General features: G+C 44.2%; 1 protein-coding gene and 1 long non-coding RNA gene across 5 annotated transcripts in view; one reads left to right on the forward strand and one right to left on the reverse strand.

Moving 5' to 3' along the window:
* Positions 1-21949, forward strand: part of clmna (calmin a) — a 43019-nt gene extending 21070 nt beyond the window's left edge. For 3 of the 4 annotated variants that reach the window (XM_024437008.2, XM_024437004.1, XM_024437005.2), the window contains exons 3-14: positions 5221-5282; positions 7969-8064; positions 8343-8426; positions 8636-8728; positions 8833-9026; positions 9206-9399; positions 9704-9786; positions 10256-12724; positions 16038-16237; positions 18291-18381; positions 18532-18590; positions 20699-21949. In XM_024437008.2, the coding sequence (XP_024292776.1) occupies positions 5221-5282; positions 7969-8064; positions 8343-8426; positions 8636-8728; positions 8833-9026; positions 9206-9399; positions 9704-9786; positions 10256-12724; positions 16038-16237; positions 18291-18381; positions 18532-18590; positions 20699-20840 (3767 nt within the window). In that variant the 3' untranslated portion in view covers positions 20841-21949. The remainder of the gene's footprint in view (positions 1-5220; positions 5283-7968; positions 8065-8342; positions 8427-8635; positions 8729-8832; positions 9027-9205; positions 9400-9703; positions 9787-10255; positions 12725-16037; positions 16238-18290; positions 18382-18531; positions 18591-20698) is intronic. The other variant, XM_024437006.1, reaches the window with a different exon arrangement.
* Positions 906-5552, reverse strand: LOC112261569. Its single transcript, XR_002955180.2, has 3 exons — positions 5115-5552; positions 1355-1557; positions 906-1086 (listed from the first exon to the last, which is right to left on the reverse strand). It is a non-coding gene; the product is annotated as an uncharacterized LOC112261569 (long non-coding RNA).
* Positions 21950-22424: the final 475 nt, after the last annotated feature.

Raw genomic sequence — 22424 nt, forward strand, 5'->3', positions numbered from 1 at the left:
TCTGTGTCTGCATGTCTCTGCCTGATAGTGTGTGTGGAGTGTCTCTGTGTGTGTCTAAGTTTACGTGTAGGTGTGGCTGTGTGTCTGTTATTGTGTCCGTCTGTGTGTGTATAGGGCATGTCGCTATAATAAGGGGGCCATTTCCCAGAGCTCCAGCGCCAGCAACCAGCCAGCAACCATAAAGACACAAAGAGCCTAGCTGCTCTGGTCTGGGCCAGGGGCTGGGGCTGGGTGACGGCTTTGAGCACTCAGCTGTGAAAAATAGGGAGAGAGAGAAAGAGAGGGAGCGAGCAAGGGAGAAAGAGAGAGAGAGAGAGCGCACATTGCCAAGGCTGAGAGTGAGGCCTACTCAGGGCCCAGTGAGAGCAGCAAAGAACAGTGTCCAAACTCCAGATGAAACTTTGTTTGGATATGAGGACTAGCAGTACTTCTGTGTCTCAGCTGGAGTCAGCTGTTTGTGTTTTGCTGAATGGGGTGAAGGAACTCCTACATCTGTGAGTAAATGCCTCATTTTAGAACAAACACACACCAGAGGAATGAACAGATGACCCCATACTGAGAATTGCCTGGTGGCTGGTCATGGCAAATGAGGTTGTCATGAACACGAATGGTATTTCGAGAATGAATAAGGATGACGATTTCATTGCTGCTGGCAATTTTTTTCTTAATATGGCACGTTATTAGCCTGGTTGCCAGTCTGTTTCTGCTCTCTTGCCAACTCCTTATGCAATTATCATGTTTGGTTTGAAAATAGAGTAGGCAAGAGCACAAACAGATCTGGGACCAGGTTGGGACATTATTGATTGTCTCTCCTTTTGTCTAATTACTACTCACAGTATGACTGTCTGTCTTTTCCCTATGTCTATCAGACCTCAGGATAAGACCCAGATGCAGACAGTTCGAAATAACAAATGTTTATTTACAAACCAGGGGGCAGGCAAAAGACCGGTCAGGGACGGGCAGAAGTCAGTAATCCAGGGCAGAGTCTGTAAAGTACAGAATGGCGGGCAGGCTCAGGGTCAGGGCAGGCAGGCAGGGGTCAGTAATCCAGGGCAGTGTCAAGAGGTACAGAACGGCAGGCAGGCTCTGGGTCAGGGCAGGCAGAATAGTCAAAAAATGGGGGAACTAGAAAACAGGAACTAACGAGAAACATGAGTATGGGAAAAAAAACACGCTGGTAGGCTTGACAAGACAAACTGGCAACAGACAAACAGAAAACACAGGTATAAGTGCACAGGGGATAATTGGGAAAATGGAGAGGGGTGGAGACAAGCACAAGACAGGTGAAACAGATCAGGGTGTGACATTACCCCCCCTCTGGGGATGCTACCTGGCGTCCTACCAGGGCACGTACCTGGTTAACCGGGGTGCCGGCGGTGGAATTCAGCGATTAGGGCTGGGTCCAGGATGTTCCTAGCGGGGATCGAGCACCTCTCCTCTGGACCATAACCCTCCCAATCAAACATGGGATCCCCTGCCCCGAGGTCGAACACTCAGGAGACACCTCACCGTGTATGCCGGATGGCCATCGATGAGACTGGGGGGGAAGGGGTGGGCCTGGAAAGTGGAGACAGAAGGCTGTGAGACAGAGGTTTAATCCTTGATACATAAAACGTGGGATGTATGTACAGAGGGTGCGGGGCAAACAGCAGAGGGGCTAAGGATCTTGGCGATGGGGAAAGGTCCGATAAAACGAGGGGAAAGTTTGTGGGACTGTACCCAGAGGGGCAGATCCCGAGTCGACAGCCATACCCTCTGCCCAAGACAATAGCAGGGAGCCGGCGTCCGATGGCGGTCCGCCTGTCAACGACACCTGGAGGTGGTCTTGAGAAGAGCGGACCAATCTCTCTTCCAGGTACGCCGACAGCGGCAGATGAACATCTGGGTCGAGGGTATGTTGACCTTTTCCTCTATCTCTGAGTAGAGTGGGGGCTGATGCCCTTCGAGTGCTCCGTGGGTTGAGAGCCCAGTGGTCAAGCAGGGAAGGGTGTTCCGGGCATACTCCACCCACACAAATTGCTGTGTGGGTGATGAAACCTGGAGGACAGACTGGCCAACGACCCAATGAGTGTGCAGAATGCCTTCCAGAACCGGGACGAAAATTGAGGACCCTGGTCAAAGACCATTTCCACCGGAAGTCCATGGATCCGGAAGACGTGCTGCACTAAGAGCTGGGCCGTCTCCTTGGCAGAAAGTAGCTTGGGGAGGGGAATGAAATGGGCGGCTTTGGAAAACCTGTCCACCGCTGTGAGGATAGTGGTGGGATATATGTGTTCAGGGCAGGTGAGGGACAGGAAGAGGTTGAAGGAGGCAAGCCGGAGCTTGCCGAGGAGTCTTGTTCTGACTACAGACAGTACAGGCAGTGTCTGGGACAAACATCTGGTTAGCCAGAGCCCCTCCAGGGTCCAGCTGGGAATGCTGCACCTCACGGACCTGGTTCTATACCCCAGACGAGGGTAGCCACCAAGCACGATGTCGGAAGGATGGTTTGAGGGTCCGAGGGTGTAGATGCAGGGCTATAGCAGCGTGAAAGCATGTCTGGCTTAACATTCTTAGACCCTGGGCGGTAGGAGATGGTGAAGTTGAACCAGGTGAACAACAGGGCCCATTGAGCTTGGCTGGAGCTGAGACGCTTGGCGGTGCGGAGATATTACAGGTTCCTGTGATCCGTCCACATTATATATGGAAGTTCCGCCCCCTCTAACCAGTGTCTCCACTCCTCCAATGCCATCTTCACTGCAAGTAGTTCTCGATTCCCCACATCATGATTCCGCTCCGTTAAGACGATGGGAAGAGAAGGCGCAGGGAGGCAGCTTAAGGTCCAGGGCAGAGCCCTGGGACAGGATGGCTCCCATTCTGACATCCGACGCGTCTACCTCCCCCACAAACTGACTGGATGGGTCCGGATAGATCAATATTGGAGCCGTGGTGAAGCGGTGCTTAAGGTCCAGGAACACCCGGTCAGCAGCTGGTGAGGTGAGTACTGACAGGGGGAAAGCCAGGGTGCTGTAACCCCGGATAAAACGGCGATAGAAATGGGCGAACCCTAAGAAGCGTTGCAGCTGCACTCTGGATGTGGGTTGAGGCCAATCCACCACCGCTCTTACCTTTCCGGGATCCATCTGCACATTCCCAGCAGCTATGATGTAACCAAGGAAGGAGATTGTGGAGTGATGGAATTCACATTTTTTGGGTTTGACATAAAGCTGGAGGACCTGTTGGACGTGGAGAACGTGTTCTTGAGCCAAGCTGGAAAAGACGAGGATGTCGTCAAGGTAGACGAACACGAACTGGTTCAACATGTTGCGGATAATGTCATTAACCAGGACCTGGAACACAGCAGGAGCATTGATCAGACCGAATGGCATCACCAGGTATTCATAGTGTCCTCTAGCAGTGTTGAAGGCTGTCTTCCTCTCGTCACCTTCCCGTATCCGTACCAGGTGGTGGACGATCCAGAGGTCCAACTTGGAGAGGTAGTGGCCCCCTGGAGCGGATTGAAAGCCGAGGCGATGAGTGGTAGCGGGTAGCGGTTCTTAACCGTGATGTCATTGAGGCCCCTGTAGTCGATGCACAGGCGCATGGTTTTGTCCTTCTTCTCCACAAAGAAGAACCCTTCGCCGGCGGGGAGGCAGAAGGACAGATAACCCCTGCAGCCAGGGAGTCCTCGATGTACGTCTCCATAACCTTGGTTTCCAGACCTGACAGTGAATACAGGCGTCCCCAGGGTGGTGTAGTGTCCAGGAGAAGGTCGATCCCGCAGTCATAGGGTCGATGCAGAGGAAGCGAAGTGGCCCGGGCCTTGCTGAAAACCTCCTGGTACTCCGCGGACTTCAGGCAATGGGCATAGCAGAACGGGCTCCAGCCCATAATAGTACCAGCAGTCCAGTTGATAAGGAGTTGTGGCACTGGAGCCAAGAAAACCCCAATACCATGGAAACCTGAGGAGACTTGATGAGCATAAACTGTATAGACTTACTGTGGTTCCCAGACACACACGGGTGGATAGGAGTGGTATTGTGGGTGACCCTGCCCATAGAGTGCCCATTCGGTGCTCTAACGTCCATAGGAATGGAGAGGGGCTGAGTGGGGATGCCCAGCTCAGACACCAGGGTGGCATCCATGAAACTCTCGTCGGCCCCAGAGGCAAAAGAGATTTTGATTGGTCGCCCCAGAGCAGGATGGCATGTAGAGGGGTGCGAGTAAGGGGAGAAGAGAAATTCTCTGTTACACCAGAGTACTCGTACCTACTGATGAGCCTAGTCCTTTTAATGGACAGGTAGCCACATAATGATCGGCAGTTTCGCAATACAGACAACTCCGGGTGTTAAGTCTGCATATTTACATCCTAGTACCAAAGTTTCAATCCAAGAGAAATAGCCGTAGAATCACACTCCTCTGGCTAGGAAATGAGGAAAGATATTCATGAGGTTGTTGGATGGTACTCCAGTGAGACATTTAATGCACAACGACACACAGGTTAAGAGGTTTTTAAAAATAGCCAAGGAGTGAGCATGCAAGATATGACCATGATTCACCAACTAGCTTCACCGTATTGTGTATGGAAATCAATACAATATATCACATCGTATATAGACTTGTTTATACTGTATTATTGACTGTATGTTTGTTTTACTCGATGTGTAACTCTGTGTCGTTGTATGTGTCGAACTGCTTTGCTTTATCTTGGCCAGGTCGCAATTGTAAATGAGAACTTGTTCTCAACTTGCCTACCTGGTTAAATAAAGGTGAAATAAAATATGATTGGATATAAATTGGTGTGTGTGTGTGTGTGTGTGTGTGTGGTGTATGCATGTGAGCATGTAGATGTGTGATGTTGTATGTTCATGCAAAGGTTCACATGCGAGGGTTGCATGTGTGTGTTTGCACGCTAAGTGCACCTCCTGGTTGCTATGGTGTGTTGACAGGTCATGACTGCAGGGTAGAGGTCTTGCTGATTAACGACTGGGGTGTGTCACAAATGGCAACCTATTCCCTATGTAGTACACTACTTTTGACCAAAGCCCTATGGACCCTGGTCAAAAGTAGCGCACTATATAGGGAACGGGGCTATTTGGGATGCTACCTGGTAGTAGATGAGGCTGTTGTCTTACATGAGTCAGTATTGATGCTGCTGGTCTCTTCTCTGTATTCCCATCTTTTATTCACAGCCACCATATTCACATCCTCCTCTGTGTTTCTGTTGCTTTTCTCTTGCAGTTGAAAGAGAGGTCGTTCAGAAGAGGACGTTTACACGATGGATGAATCTGCATTTAGAGAAGGTAAGTCAGTCTACAGATCAGGGTTTGTGTCAATTCCATTTTAATTGAAAATGAAATTCCTATTTTCCTCAGAGCTCTATGAGAATTGTTTTTTTTTGTTTGTTTACTTCCTGAATTGACTGAATTGAAATGGAATGGACCCCAACCCTGCAACAGTTCCCCCCCCAAAAAATCCATCCCTCAAAATAAGCGTATCTTACCCAACACCACAAACTGGAGTATGTATAGACTTATTCCTAAACCTGGGTTATTTTACATTTCCGAAGCATCTCATTTCAATTTACACTGAGTCTGTCCCTCACACAAACTGAGTTGTAGCCTCTCCCTCTACCCTATAAATGATAAATGGAGACTGCTAATGCAGAGAGACCGTGTAAAAAAAAAAAAAAAATTGTCGGTAAATGCTAATCTGATAGAATGTGTAGATGCTATCTGTCTGCCCTAGAGTAGATTTACTTCTACTTAATGATGTACAGGTGGTACTGTGGGACTGCATCTCAAATTGCACCCTTTTTCTTATATAGTGCCCATAGGTCTTTGGTCAAAAGTAGTGCACTATATAGGGAATAGTGGAGCAGACTGTATATGCAAATAGTGCTAGATTAGATGTAATAGGGCGATTCCATGTCAGCATGGCCCAAAAATAGTTCTGGTATCACAGATTTTTCTGGCAATTCACATTAAAATCTTCATTGGGAGGAAGGACGTTGAACATTTTTATTACATTTTGTATTTTTTGGAAAATTGTGATGAAAGTGGCAATTTCTATAGGCCCTTTTTAGACCTATACATGCCTCCTGTAAGACCCTATGATCCGTGAACCGTACATGGCACAGACAACATCTTGGTGTCATTATCAGTCCCTCCAGGATTTTGCGGAGGCAATTCTCACATTTTGCATGGCAACATGCTATGATTTTGTCCAATTTGTCGTGAAACTGCACTGACGAGGGAAAAGGTTTGTTGACATTTGGCTTGATTGAACCATATTATTTTTTATTTTTTTTAACTACGCAAGTCAGTTAAGAACAAATTCTTATTTATTTTTAGACATATTATTTGGAACAATATACTCTTTAAAGACATCAGATTTCCAGAGTGGGTTCTCTGGTACTTTGAAGAAATTATACATTTTATATGTACAAATTGACATTATAGATCATTAACCAATCACAACCCTCCTGTAGGATTGCACATTCAGCAAATCACCAGCAGAGGGAGTTCCCTTTAAATCCATTTTCCCATTCACTGTTTTGGTGGCGCTCATAAAATTGCTCATGACTTTAAAAGTAGGAGAGAGCCCACTCTGTAAATTTGACATACGTGTAGAGTATATTGTTTAAAATAATATGTTTAAAAATGAACAAAATCTAATAGGGTATTTTTGAGATAATAATATTAATCGTTTTAATGTTGAATAAATTAACGTGTTAAATTGTATTTCAGAATGTAGCGATACTCCATATTTTATAGCACAGTATTAGGAGATATAATGACCCTAAGGTGTTGTCTGTATCATGTACGGTTCCCTGATTATTGGGTCTTATAGGGGGCATGTATAGGTCTGAAGAGTGCCTAACATGGCTCCTTTTATCGGGATAAAAAATGGTTTGTTACAAAAGTAATTAGCATAATCAAACATCCTTTCTCCCAATTAAGTTTTTATGTGAGAATTGCCAGAACAATCTGAGATGCAAAAATATTTTTGGGACATGCTGGCATGGAATAATCGCCATAGGCCTTTTTTGTACTTTTTTCCCCCTCCTTTCTTCTCAGATTGCATTGTGTAATTTGAAGAACTGCTTTATTTACATGAATAGCATTCCTGAACAAATTACCAAGGAACTATGGTGAAAAGGCCCCCATATACGTTCTCTTTGTCTGCTAACCCACATGTACCCTCAGCCGTTCTGTGTTCCCTCCACTCTCAAGCACACATACACTTGTGCTTACAAATTGTTTACATATTTTTTTTATCTTTCCCTCCCTTCACCCCCACCTCCTCTGCTCTCTCTCGCTCACAAAGTCACACACACACACACACACACCTCTGCCATTAGTCATTCAGTGAGTTTCACTACTCTAGCCTTACACCATTGTTTGCATTGGCAAGGCTGTTTTGTGCTTCTAAGGTTTCAGGCGACAGAGAGATGAGATGATAACAGAGCAGAGCCATGAAGCTGACAGAGAGAGAGGGTCCAAATAGTGATTAAGTCTTTGTTTCTCTCACACAATGAACCTCTCTTCTCTGACACACTGTCTGGCGTTACATCAAATCTCTGACCCACTAATCGACAATCATACATTTGTCTGCTGGGTTTCGATGGAAAGTTTTGCTCACTCCCTCTCTCAAGTAAGCGTTCAGATGTAGAGAGATTGGTTCATGCATGGTTCGATGTCATAGCTATTACTTAATAGCTGTTTTGACGGACTGCTCATTATACTGATAAGATCCATCTTTTGACAGTTATTGGCAGTCCTATCAGCCAGCATAAAACCAACACCAGAGAAATGTCAATGGTCGTTTTACTCCACTGCTTATGCTACATGTGCACTTAAGTCAGACATCAGACACACCCACTTTTAGCGGTTGCAGCGCAATAGCATCATCAAAGGAAGACTGAAATGTGTTTTTAACATCGTCAGGTCTGTTGAAAGATTAACTCTCCTCTCCTCCTGTCTTCAGTGCACTCCTCCGATGGAGGTAAACGACCTGTTCAGAGATATCCAGGATGGAAGAATACTCATGGCCTTGCTGGAGGAACTGTCCGGATGCAAGCTGGTGAGATTTCCACCAACAATATTACACCATCCACACAGTATTCAGATGTTAGTGAGGCTTTGTTGATTCATTCGCTTGCGTCACAAATGACACCCTATTCCCTAGTCAAAAGGCCCTGGCCAAAAGTAGTGCACAATGTAAGGGATACGGTGCCATTTGGGAGGCAGCCCATGGCTATGCTAGATATGGAGAAGTTATGTGTTAAAGATTGTGTTTGAGTTCGATTTTGGTGGCTAACAATTCACCCAGCTGTTTATTGTATGGTCGGTGTCCTCCAGCTTCATGGATGGAAACAGTCCTCACATCGTATCTTCAGACTGAACAACATCGCAAAGGTCCTCACCTTCCTAGAGGAAAGAAATGTGAGTATCACAGCCAATCACCAATCACCTATTTAGGGAAGTGTCTAATAAACACCCTGAAATTATAGAAGAAGGTTCAGCTTTATTCCCTTCAATGATATTTATAGCTGAAGCAATGTTTTTCATATTGGGAGGAGCACCAGCACACCACTGTCTAAATATCCTGTTGATTGGTTGGATTGTTTACCTGGGTGTGATTACCTGCACAGGTGAAGCTGGTCAGTATTGACGCTGCAGATGTCGCCGATGGCAACTCTTCCATTGTTCTCGGACTCATCTGGAATATTATCCTGTTTTTCCAGGTAAAATCTCTCTCTATACTGTCTTTCTTCTCTCTCTCCCCCCGTCCTCTCTCTCTCAGATATTAAGTAATGAAATAAGTGCCGAGTCTTCCTCCTTCTCTCAGATCAAGGAGCTGACAGGGAACATTAAGAGCCAGTTCCCCTCGTCCTCCAGCCTCTCTTCGCTCCCCACCAGCTCCGACTCCGACACCTCCCACTCCAGCACGCCCTCCGATGAGAGGCCACGCTCCATCGCCATGAGGGATCATGGGAAAGCCATCAAGACGCTCCTGCAGTGGGTCCAGAGACGCACCAGGAAGTGAGTTGTGATTGGACAGCAATCATATGTCAAATTCATAAGAGACAAACTCACAAATAGGATATGGTATTTGATGAACCTGTGAAAATTCAGTAATACATACACACAAGTTTGAAAGTTTGACTGCAATCATGTTCAAGTGTTAGATGTTGCTGACTTGCCGAGTCTTGTCTTGTCAGGTATGGTGTGGCAGTGCAGGACTTTGGGAAGAGCTGGACCAGTGGGCTGGCCTTCCTGGCCGTCATTAAGTCTATTGACCCCAGCCTGGTGGACATGAGGAGAGCTCTGCTGAGGACAGCCAGGGAGAACCTAGAGGATGCCTTCAGGACAGCCCACTATAGCCTGGGCATACCCAGACTACTGGAACCAGAGGGTAAATTATTCAATTCAATTCAGTTAAATTCAAACCAATTCAATGAATTGAGACTTTATTCATTGCCACAAGGGGCAATTATGCCAGCCTGATCCCAGATCTGTTAGGGCTGTATAGCCAACTGCTATGGACGTTGTCTTGCCAAAATAGTTGACATGACAACGGCCATAGCAGTTGACAAGACAGCATAAAGAGATCTGGGAATGGGCTACAATTAGGCTGTACAATCAGAGTGTATTAGACGATTTACCACTAGTCGATCTTAAGTCCCTCTGTTATCATTCCCGCATTTCCATCTCCGCAGACGTGACCATCAACCCTCCAGATGAGCAGTCCATCATGACCTACGTGTCCCAGTTCCTGGAGCACTTCCCCGGGATGGAAGAGGTGAGAGAGACTGCATCCCAAGGGCTCAGGTCAAAACTAGTGCATTATATAGGGAATGCGGGTGCCATTTGGCTGCATAATATTTATCTCATGATCAATATATGATATATACAGTAGTTTAAACAAACCACTAGATCAGGGGTGTCAAACAAATGTTACCCCGCGGGCCGCATTCGGTCTTCACTGAGGTCTGGAGGGACGCCCTTAAAATCTATATTTCCCCAAAATGTTCCTTTATCCTTCGCTTTTCGTTTCCCTGATTGTGTAGCTTTCGTTTCAATGGCTATTAGCAGGCTGGACAGAGTGAAGAGACTATAAATGTCGGTCTATTATGATTTCTACACAGCTTTGATTTGGTTTTAGTCATTTCAATATTGATTAAGATCGTTTTTTAAATTTTATTAGGCTCGTGGGCTAGTTATTTGGCACCCCTGCACTAGATACACAAACCACTCTTTCTCTCTCTCAGCCCCAGGAGAATGTATCTGATGTGATACAGAGGAGTGTGTCGTCAGGTAGACTCAGCTGTCGTGTCAACGACTCCTCCCACGACCTGAGGAATGGCGTTCACCGGAGTCGGGACCGAGAGAGGCCCTTTGTGGTCCGGAGAGACTTAGTCCAGCACCCGCCCAAAATCTTAATCTCCTCTATCTCCGAGGAGCTCAAGTCCCCCATATCACCGCCCGTGGTGGAGCGCTCCCCGGTCAATGAAGGCTCGACGGTAGGGACCACACCCAGCCCTGTCTTCACCGTCTCCACTTCCAGCTCTCCGCAGCCCTCATTTGTCAACTCCGTCATCGGCTCTGTGTCCTGTGACTCCCCAATCAGTGACTCTGTGATCAGTTCGCCAGACTCCTGTTGGGAGCGCCTGCCGAGCGAGGCAGTGACGCCAGACAGGTCTGTGGAGAGCCGTAGCGATGGGTCGCTATGTGACAGCGGGGTATCCTGGGACATCCCTCCCTCCACACCCCATGGGGTCACACCTGATCTGGAGGATCTGTTGCCGTCGGTTATGGGGCCAAAGGCAGGAAAGCCTCAGGATGAGGAACAGGAAGTGATGCCAGAGCTGTTTATCGACGAGGGGAACTACTCTTTTAGCTCAGTGGAGAGCACACACTACAGGGCCAATACACAACTAGAAGAGGATGGGGAGGGAAGGGAGAAGAAAGAGAAGGAAGACGAGGAGGAGGCGTATAGCTACATTCTGGAACTGAGTGAGGACAAGGCAGCCAAGCAGAAGCCTGATCAAAGAGAAGGAAAGAACATAACAGAGAGAACAGAAAGTGACTCAGAAGGAATAGACACACATACACGTCAGAGTAATGGCGTCAACAAGGAGCAGGGGCGGCCATCTTTAGAGTTCTCTGACAAGCCTCAGCAGACTGACTCTGACAGGAAAAGGGAGAGTGTGTGTGAGGGTGAGAGTGTGTGTGAGGGTGAGATAGGTGGAGCTGTGTGTTCTCCTCAACACAAGGATACCAGCCATTCACAGCAGGAGACCCCTGACCTGCATGAAAAGCCAAATCAGCAGGACGGTGTTCTGGAGAAGACAGACAGCGCATCAGAATGTGCCAAGAAGGAAACAGTGGAACCATCTACAGATTCCAGAAAGGCTGGAAACCCAGAGGAGGGGTTAGCTATGGAACGTTCTGATATAGCAGAGGGTCAAGCAGAGGAAAGGCACAAGCAGGTCACAGAAGAGTCAGAAACACAAAAGAAGATAAAGGACGTTCTGAACGGCCACATAGAATCACAGGAGAACACTACGACTCAGGAGGTCACAGAGCAGTCACAACCGTATATGGAGATGGACCAGACTCAGACTATCCAGGGGGGATCCTCAGAACCAGAAGAGGAGAGCCATACTGGGCAAAAGGACCCGGAATCTCTGTCTTGCACAGACAATCGGCAGAGCTCCACACTCCCAGCAGAGGACAGAGAGGATAGGACCCAGAGCCCAGAGAGAGAGACAGAGGTTGGGGATGAAGACCCAGACCTGTGTGAGCCCCCTGGAGGTGGCTTGGTTGAAAAGAGCGAGACAGCCCCTTGTGGTGGAGATGCTAATGTGAATGTTGTAGTTCCTGAGAAGAAGAGAGGGGCAGAAAATGGCCATGACAGGGTGGATGCTACTGGGTCTGGAGCAATAGACAACAGAGAAACAGTAGTGGAGGTCCCCCATCAGTGCACACCAGTGTCCATTATCCCCTTGGACATGGTGTACTACCCCCACTATGATGTCCCCATCTCCCATGTCATTGAGGCCTTCGTGGAGCCTAACCCTGGACTGGTCCTCACTGAGCCGGTTCCTCTCTCTCCTCCCTCAGACACACACACCAAGAACCAGTCTTTATCCCTACTGCCTGGTCAAGAGAGAGACATAGAAAAGGATGCAGAGGATCATACTGAGGGCAGTCATAGCGAGACAGAGGCCTCTACTGTTGAAGAGACAGGGGACAAAATGTCAGACACAGAAAAGACTGAAACCAAGAGTGTCAATGTGGCCTATACAGACAGTGAGAGGAGCAGTGCAATGGAGAAGCCTGAAAGTGAACCAATGGACTTGTTCCAAGCGGACATGAGTGGGGCCCTTGATCAGACAATGACATTGAGTGAGACTCTGGAACCCATGGACCTGTTCTACCCGGATACAGATGACTGTGCTCCTGGAGAGGAACCAGAGAACGACGTGGAGACCACGCCGTGGTCCTCTTCCTTCAGCAAGTCAGTAGAGACCTGGCCCTCAACCTTTAGTGTTGCAGCGCTACAACCAGCACCGTCCTCAGAACCAGAACCAGAGACACACACAGACTCGCACGCACATAGCCAGGGAGAGACTCATACAGAGACACACGCACACAGCATTCCAGACTCACACATAAAAAGCCAACTGGATCAAGAAGCTCTCAGAGAGGAGTCAACCATGCAGAAGTATGATAAGGTAAGCCAGTATGTATGGACAACAAGGACAGATCTGCGTATGTGTGTGTGTGCATGTATGCACGCCTCCTGTGTGTGTGTGTGTGTGTGTGTGTGTACAAGGTGATCCAAACAACACCAGACCACATCAGAGGGACGTGACATTTCACACATACACATAGGACAATATCACTGTCTCATTACGTGCAATAATCTGTCTGCATGTGTTATTATCTGTCATCCTTTTCTCTGGTTCTATCTGACGTGTCTGTCTGGGCGTCTGATAATATATGCATTGTTTTGGTGTGCTAGATGTTCTGCATACCAAGTCTGATTTGGAAGTCATTTCATAAGCTGTGTTGACCAACCATGAATCAATCATGAGAACGTTACCCCATGATTTAAAGGAGGGACATTGGAGCTAATGTTCAAGACCGTTAAAAAGAAAGAGTGATATTTTTTATCAAGTGCTTTATTCTACTCTATATGACTACTAAAGGCTGGGAATTGAAAGGGATGTCATGATTCGATATTATCGCAAAACTTAGGTGCCGTTGTGATATGTATTGCGATTCTCACGATTCTATAGGTATTTCTCACTATATGTCTTCTGCAGAGACCGGAGGGAGCATGATAAATTAGTTTTGATCAGTTATGGACATAAAAGTCATGAAAACATGTTGGCTCACTATTTAAAAAGAAGATGAAGAACAAGCTATAGGATGAAAAATAGTTTTGGCACAGGCACACCTGACCAGCGTTAGCTAATGCTACGTAGCAAAAACAAAGAAACAAACAAAAACATATATATACAAATTTATATACTAACGGTCAAAAGTTTTAGAACACCTACTCATTCAAGGGTTTTTCTTTATTTTTACTATTTTCTATAACAGTGAAGACATCAAAACTATGAAATAACACATATGGGATCTTGTAGCAACCAAAAAGTGTCAAATAAATCTAAATATATTTTATATTTGAGATTCTTCATTGCCTTGATGACAGCTTTGCACACTCTTGGTATTCTCTTAGCCAGCTTCACCTGGAATGCTTTTCCAACAGTCTTGAAGGAGTTCCCACATATGCTGAGCACTTGTTGGCTGCTTTTCCTTCACTCTGCGGTCCAACTCATCCCAAACCATTTCAATTCCCAAACCATTAAAATTCCACAAATTCACTTTTAAGAAGGCACACCTGTTAATTGAAATGCATTCCAGGTGACTACATCAGCAAGCTGATTGAGAGAATGCCAAGAGTGTGCAAAGCTGTCATATTTGAAGAATCTCAAATATAAAATATATTTTGATTTGTTTAACACTTTTTCTGTTACAACATGATTCCATATGTTATTTCATAGTTTTGATGTCTTAAACTATTATTCTATAATGTAAAAAAAATTGTACAAATAAAGAAAAATCCTTGAATGAGTAGGTGTTCTAAAATGTTGGACCGGTAGTGTATATATATACATACATACATACATACATACATACATATACAGTGGGGCAAAAAAGTATTTAGTCAGCCACCAATTGTGCAAGTTCTCCCACTTAAAAAGATGAGAGAGGCCTGTAATTTTCATCATAGGTACACTTCAACTGTGACAGACAAAATGAGAAAAAAAATCCAGAAAATCACATTGTAGGATTTTTAATGAATTTATTTGCAAATTATGGTGGAAAATAAGTATTTGGTCAATAACAAAAGTTTCTCAATACTTTGTCATTGCCAACAAAGGGTATATAACAGAGGTCAAACGTTTTCTGTAAGTCTTCACAAGGTTTTCACACACTGTTGCTGGTATTTTGGCCCATTCCTCCATGCAGATCTTCTCTAGAGCAGTGATGTTTTGGGGCTGTTGCTGGGCAACACAGACTTTCAACTCCCTCCAAAGATTTTCTATGGGGTTGAGATCTGGAGACTGGCTAGGCCACTCCAGGACCTTGAAATGCTTCTTACGAAGCCACTCCTTCGTTGCCCGGGCGGTGTGTTTGGGATCATTGTCATGCTGAAAGACCCAGCCACGTTTCGTCTTCAATGCCCTTGCTGATGGAAGGAGGTTTTCACTCAAAATCTCACGATACATGGCCCCATTCATTCTTTCCTTTACACGGATCAGTCGTCCTGGTCCCTTTGCAGAAAAACAGCCCCAAAGCATGATGTTTCCACCCCCATGCTTCACAGTAGGTATGGTGTTCTTTGGATGCAACTCAGCATTCTTTGTCCTCCAAACACGACGAGTTGAGTTTTTACCAAAAAGTGCTATTTTGGTTTCATCTGACCATATGACATTCTCACAATCTTCTTCTGGATCATCCAAATGCTCTCTAGCAAACTTCAGATGGGCCTGGACATGTACTGGCTTAAGCAGGGGGACACGTCTGCCACTGCAGGATTTGAGTCCCTGGCGGCGTAGTGTGTTACTGATGGTAGGCTTTGTTACTTTGGTCCCAGCTGTCTGCAGGTCATTCACTAGGTCCCCCCCGTGTGGTTCTGTGATTTTTGCTCACCGTTCTTGTGATCATTTTGACCCCACAGGGTGAGATCTTGCGCAGAGCCCCAGATCGAGGGAGATTATCAGTGGTCTTGTATGTCTTCCATTTCCTAATAATTGCTCCCACAGTTGATTTCTTCAAACCAAGCTGCTTACCTATTGCAGATTCAGTCTTCCCAGCCTGGTGCAGGTCTACAATTTTGTTTCTGGTGTCCTTTGACAGCTCTTTGGTCTTGGCCATAGTAGAGTTTGGAGTGTGACTGTTTGAGGTTGTGGACAGGTGTCTTTTATACTGATAACAAGTTCAAACAGGTGTCATTAATACAGGTAACGAGTGGAGGACAGAGGAGCCTCTTAAAGAAGTTACAGGTCTGTGAGAGCCAGAAATCTTGCTTGTTTGTAGGTGACCAAATACTTATTTTCCACCATAATTTGCAAATAAATTCATGAAAAATCCTACAATGTGATTTTCTGGATTTTTTTTCTCTCATTTTGTCTGTCATAGTTGAAGTGTACCTATGATGAAAACTACAGGCCTCTCTCATATTTTTAAGTGGGAGAACTTGCACAATTGGTGGCTGACTAAATACTTTTTTTGCCCCACTGTAGATATATATAAATATATATATACACATTTTTTTACAAATCAATAGTTAGAGTCAAAGTATCTATATAATATTGTGATATGTAACTGTAGCGATTTTCCCCCATCACTGATGACTAGCCAGTAACCCTTTACCCCCACACCCACTACATCCATACCCTATTATCTTATCCAACAACCTCCACCTTCCCCTTACACTCTAAAGTAGTCTTCTCCCACCCCATGTGTGCCCAGGAGGTTGAAGTGAGAGGGGGCTCCAGGCTATCGGGCCCACAGGAATGGTGCTCCGTGCTGGGTGAGCAGACGGAGGGAGATGGGGGTGTGGTGGAGACAGAGATGGAGACCCACCGTGGAGCTGCTGAGAGCAGTGATCTCACCAGGACTGATGATGAGAAGTCTGCCTCTGCTGCCAGAGAAAACAATGAGACCATGAGGTAGGATACTATTCTTAGGTCCCTGGTACAGCTGGCCTGTGTCCAAAATGGCACCCTATTCCCTTTATAGTGCACTACTATGGGCTCTGGTCAAAAGTAGTGCACTGTATAGGGAAAAGGGTACCATTTGGGACGCCGCTTGAGAAACACAGCACAGAAAATTATTTTTGGGGCAATGTTAAGCAGCGAAAAACATGACTTCAGAACTGGGCCTCCCAGTTTGATAGAGCAAAATGTCTTAAATTTACTCAATGAAATGTGTTTAGATCTGGCTAGTCATTGAACTTGGAAGCTAATTTCCTCTCCACTAACATTAAGAAGCTCTAAGCAATTCAAATGACATAATGACATTAGTGCATTCGGAAACTTTTTCCACATTTTGTTACTTTACAGCCTTATTCTAACATGAATAAAATGATTTTTTTCCCCCTCATCCATCTACACACAATAACCCATAATGACAAGGCAAAAACAGTTTTTTGGACATTTTAGCAAATGTATAAAAAATAAAAATGGAAATATCAAATGTACATAAGTATTCAGACTTTGTTGAAGCGCCTTTGGCAGCGATTACAGCCTCAAGTGTTCTTGGGTATGACGCTACGAACTTGACACACCTTTATTTTGGGAGTTTCTCCCATTCTTCTCTGCAGATTCTCTCAAGCTCTGTCAAGTTGGATGGGGAGCGTCCCTGCACAGCTATTTTCAGGTCTCTCCAGAGTCCGGGCTCTGGCTGGGCCACTCAAGGACATTGAGAGACTTTTCCAGAAACCACTCTTGCATTGTCTTGGCTGTGTGCTTAGGGTCATTGTCCTGTTGGAAGGTGAACCTTCACCCCAGTCTGAGGTCCTGAGGGCTCTGCAGCAGGTTTTCATCAAGGATCTCTCTGTACTTTGCTCTGTTAATTTTTCCCTCGATCCTTACTAGTCTCCCAGTCTCTGCCGCTTAAAAACATCCAACCAGCATAATGATGCCACCACCATGCTTCACCGTAGGGATTGGTTTCATCAGACCAGAGAATATTGTTTTTCATGGTCTGAGAGTCTTTAGGTGCCTTTTGGAAAACTCCAAGCAGGCTGTCATGTGCCTTTTTCTGAAGAGTGTCTTCCGTATGGCCACTCTACCATAAAGGCCTGATTGCTGCAGAGATGTTTGTCCTTCTGGAAGGTCCCTCCATCTCCACAGATGCTCCACTCTGGAGCTCTGCCAGAGTGACCATCAGGTTCTTGGTCACCTCCCTGACCAAGGCCCTTCTCCCCTGATTGCTCAGTTTGGCCAGACGGCCAGCTCTATAGCTCACCATTTTAGAATGATTGATGCCACTGTGTTCTTGGGGACCTTCAATGCTGCAGACATGTTTTGGTACCCTTCCCCAGATCTGTGCCTCGACACAATCCTGTCATGGAGCTCTACACACAATTCCTTTGACATCATGGCTTTTGGTTTTTGCTCTGACATACACTGTCAACTGTGGGACCTTATATAAACTGGTGTGTGCCTTTCCAAATCCTGTCCAGTCAATTGAATTTACCACAGATGGACCCCAATCAAGTTGTACAAACATCTCAAGGATGATCAATGGAAACAGGATGCACCTGTGCTCAATTTCAAGTCTCATAGCAAAGGGTCTGAATACTTATGTAAGGTATTTCTGTTTTTTTCCAAAAATGTCTAAAAACCAGTTTTTGTTTTGTCATTATGGGGTATTGGCTGTAGATTGACGAGGAAAAAATATAATTTAATACATTTTAGAATAAGGCTGTAACATAACAAACTGTGGAAAAAGTCAAGGGGTCTGAATACTTTCTGAATGCACTGTAATTCAATTATATAATCTACGCTGATGACTGATTCCGAAATGTTTTATTGCAATAATAGTGGCTTTTTTCTCTCTGCTTTAATGAGTAAGATGAACAGTATGTTAGTCACTGTGTAAATAATAGCTAACAAGATATTTTCTTTGTTCTGAATGATATTGTTTGTACATTTTATATCTAGTAGAAACATAAATATAGCGCTCTCTCTCTGTCTCTCTTTCTCTCTCTTTGAACAGGAGGGAAGCTGACAGTGATGGAACCACAGATGAACAGTGTTCTATGTGTTCTACACCACTCCACCAGAGGAAGGTGGCTGGCTCTAATGAGGTTTGCTGCAAAACATTTCAGATATTTAGGAAATATAATTATTTCCTATGTAAGTATTTTACCATAAGATGAGCCTACAAACAATACCTGTGCTTTTATCATCATCACTCATGTTTCTGGGATTGTAATACCTATCCCTCTGTCCCGTAGAAGGACAATCAGAAGAATGGAGCATCCAGCCGAACTCACAGTACCAAGTCTGACACCAGGTAAGAATATGAGTCAGTTGGCCTCTAGCACCAAAGGGCAGGGTGCAGCATAACTGTTATACATTTATAGCTTATTATGTTCAAAACAGAGGTTTGTTGCACGAACTGTTTCTCTCTTACTCACTTGTCTGAGCGCTCTTGCTCACTTGTCTGAGCGTAAGTCACTGGGTGGGGCTATCGTGTAGTTGCCATGACAACCCTCCTGTATGAGTGTTGAGGTGAGGCATCGTGGGAATCAGAGACACACAATATTCGACTGATACCATCACTCCTATGGGGCACAGCTTGGCTGGTGTTGTAATTGTGTGAAACATTTACGTCATTACATCATCTACAGCCCTCTGGGGAGGGAGATGCCATACAGATAGGCTGTGTCCTAAATGACACCCTATCTCCCTTTATAGTACACTACTTTTGACCAGGACCCATAATAGGGTGCCATTTAGGTCACAGCCGTAGAGATAAAGGAACACAGCTGTCTGTAGCTCAGGACCAAAGATGTTGTCTTAGTAGTTATTAGGAGGACCAGGAGGAAATCTGACCAAGAACAACATCAGGTGCTAGTTGTATGAAGGGTATAACTAGGGCCCATAGTTTTTCCTGGTCGTGTCAAAACTCCCGTACCTAGTTACAGTATTAGTATGAGACTAACCTTGTCCCATATCTCTTTTTGCTCTTGCAAACTCCATTGCTCATGACAATGAATGACAAGGAGTTGGCATTATAGCACAAGCAGACTGGCATTCAGCCTATCCCAGACATAGTTAAATTATTAGTATCAGAAAGCTATTCAACATGAAAATAACTCTTCAGTCTGGATAAATGAAATCCATTCTGGGCTTTTGTTTTGGTGTCATTAGAAAAGCCTAACATATAACAGTTTTTTGTATTCTACATTTTTATTCAACCTTTGACCCATTTTACCCTGAATTGTAGCTCTGCAGTTTATGTTGACATTATCTCTTCCCAGCTAGCACATAATGTTCTCAGAACCATATGTTTCATAGAGCTTGGTGAGAGCATGGTTGTCCTAATGATTATTTTGCATCTAACCTTCTCACAACATTCTGGGAATGTTGCAGGATAGCCAGCTAGCGCATAACATTCTGAGAACCATATGTTTCTTAGGTGGGAATTTCAGTACCTAAGCCTAACGTTTCCCACTGGTTTACTCATGGTTCTATATAATGTTCTCAGAACGTTCAGAGAATGTTAAGAAACAATGTTCTTCTGTGGGGATTTCAGTACTTCAGCATAGCGTATTCTGCACCTTATCTCATGGTTCTATTTAAAGTCATGTTCTCAGAATGTTAAGAAAACTTTCCAAAACAGTAGTAACATTCAAAGAACGTTCTAAGAATGTTATTTAAAAACATATACATTCCGTTCGCAGCATCAACAATACTCTCTTTAGCCTATCTTGTTAATTAAGTGTGTTCAGGTGTGTTGGCCGTGCCCACTAATTGGCCACACATAATCTTAATGAGTGTTTATTTCCTTGGATGGAAAATGGGGTCTGCTTGAATAGACTACAATGAACAGCTTTGTATGAGTTTTAAAAAAAACATGGCACGCTAGCTCCATCCTGGTGGCGCAGTGAACTAATTCCATTGATATAGAACATAAGATCATAGGTTCAGAATCTCACTGATGCCATGGCACAATAAAACAAATACATGTGTTTGCATGATTAATGCCTAAGCAAATGAATTTCCAGGTGTCATATCTGTGTTGGAGTTCCAAACAGTTAACCTAAGCTGTCAGTATTATTAAAAGTCTTATTGAAACATGTTCTCAGAACATTATTTAATTGCCTTCAAATAACCTATTATTTCCGTTCTCAGAAGGTTAGTAAACCTCCTAGGAAAACTTTCAGAGAACCATAGTAGAACGTTTTCAGAACCTCCCTGCAACCTAAAAATTCAAGTTCTCAGAACAGGCAAAGTGGAAACCAAAAATGTACATTCACACAATTTCCAAGGAACCAAATGTGTTAGCTGGGTTTAAAGTCTGTTTGGTTCTGTCGACCTTCTGCTGAACCCGGTTTTCTCTCTCTCTGTGTGTGTGTGTGTGTGTGTGTGTGTGTGTGTGTGTGTGTGTGTGTGTAGCTGGAGGGAGATGAGGACTCCTACTTCATTGACAGAGTACTACATTCTCCTACTGCTGTGGCTGCTCCTCTACTGCCTGTTGGTGTTGCCACAGATCGACTACAGGAACCTGCCAAGCCTTCTGCTCAACCTGGAAAAATGAATACACACACATACTGCGACACATGTACATACTGATACACACATAACAAACATGTCACACACACACGACACATACACACGCATGTACACACAACACGTTTTTTTTTTTCCAGAATAATTTATAAAGCTGTTTAGAGATTCTGCTCTTTGGCTTTTAATGTGGCTTGCATTGATATGCTTAAATTGTAAAGACAAACCTATAACTTTGTATGTTTTTCTGAGTTTATTGATGCACAAAGAAAGAAGCACACTGAGGGCTATTTAAATCCGTAGCGCTGAAGATCCTCTATATAGCGAGATTGACAATTAAAGTCAATGTTCCCGCGGTCGCGGAGACTGCATTCACGGTAAATGCTGCATATGTACGCGGATCGTCAGCGATACTTTGGCAATACGGATTGAATCCAGCCCTAAGAATGTAGGATTGCACGGTGCACAATTATAAAAAATGTTTTTGTAGGTATTACAGTCCATGAAGCGTTGCAGTGGCCCATTTACATAAATGGCAATTTGGTGAGTGGAATAACATGTATGTTTCAGAAACGTCCCCAATGTCCTTTTTGAATTTACATGGAATTTGATAAGAAAAAGTGTGGCCAATGAGTTATGCAGAAATATTTACACATTTAAGATAATGCACAACATTGAGCGATTTAACTTATTAAGGTCCTGCATTCTCTTGAAGGTACTTGTCTTACAAGCTCAGTGGATTCTGTACAGGCTTGGGAGTGTCAGTTGCACTTTTGAACCAGAGTATGTGAACTGCCAAAGATACAGTGTTTGGAATGCTGGATAGAAAATACAAAACAAACTCACCATTAGCAAAGTATGAAATATAAGTGTAACACAGTTGAAATAGTTTTGAAGTGACAATACTGATTTACTAATAATGTTGGTTTTATTTTAAGAATATTTTAAGAATGCTGGAGTAAATGTCTATGGATCAGTTGAAAATACAGTATATGAATGGATTTTTACAGTGTGATTATTAATTCCTTTATTAAATGCTATGTTTGTATGCCTGTGGGTTGTTTTTTTTAAACTGCTGTTATTGATTCAGCCGTGCTTGAACTTGTTAGAGCCTTTCAATAAAAAGAGAATGCTTTATGATTAAATGTTTATTTATAAAATACCTTTTATTTTTAAACAACATCTGTAATTAAGTACAGTACTATCATCATTTTTTGCTGTTGCGTTTTTAATCATTTTAATCAGCTTAGTTTACAGCCATAATTCCCCTAACAACAAGCACAGAATTCCTACACATGGATAAACCAAACTGGATTTACAGTGGGGCAAAAAAGTATTTAGTCAGCCATCAATTGTGCAAGTTCTCCCACTTAAAGATGAGAGAGGCCTGTAATTGTCATCATAGGTACACTTCAACTATGACAGACAAAATAAGAAAATAAAATCCAGAAAATCACATTGTAGGATTTTTCATGAATTTATTTGCAAATTATGGTGGAAAATAAGTATTTGGTCAATAACAAAAGTTTATCTCAAAACTTTGTTATATACCCTTTGTTGGCAATGACAGAGGTCAAATGTTTTCTGTAAGTCTTCACAAGGTTTTCACACACTG

This window comes from Oncorhynchus tshawytscha, linkage group LG11, assembly GCF_018296145.1.
Source record: "Oncorhynchus tshawytscha isolate Ot180627B linkage group LG11, Otsh_v2.0, whole genome shotgun sequence".
Lineage (NCBI taxonomy): Eukaryota > Metazoa > Chordata > Actinopteri > Salmoniformes > Salmonidae > Oncorhynchus > Oncorhynchus tshawytscha.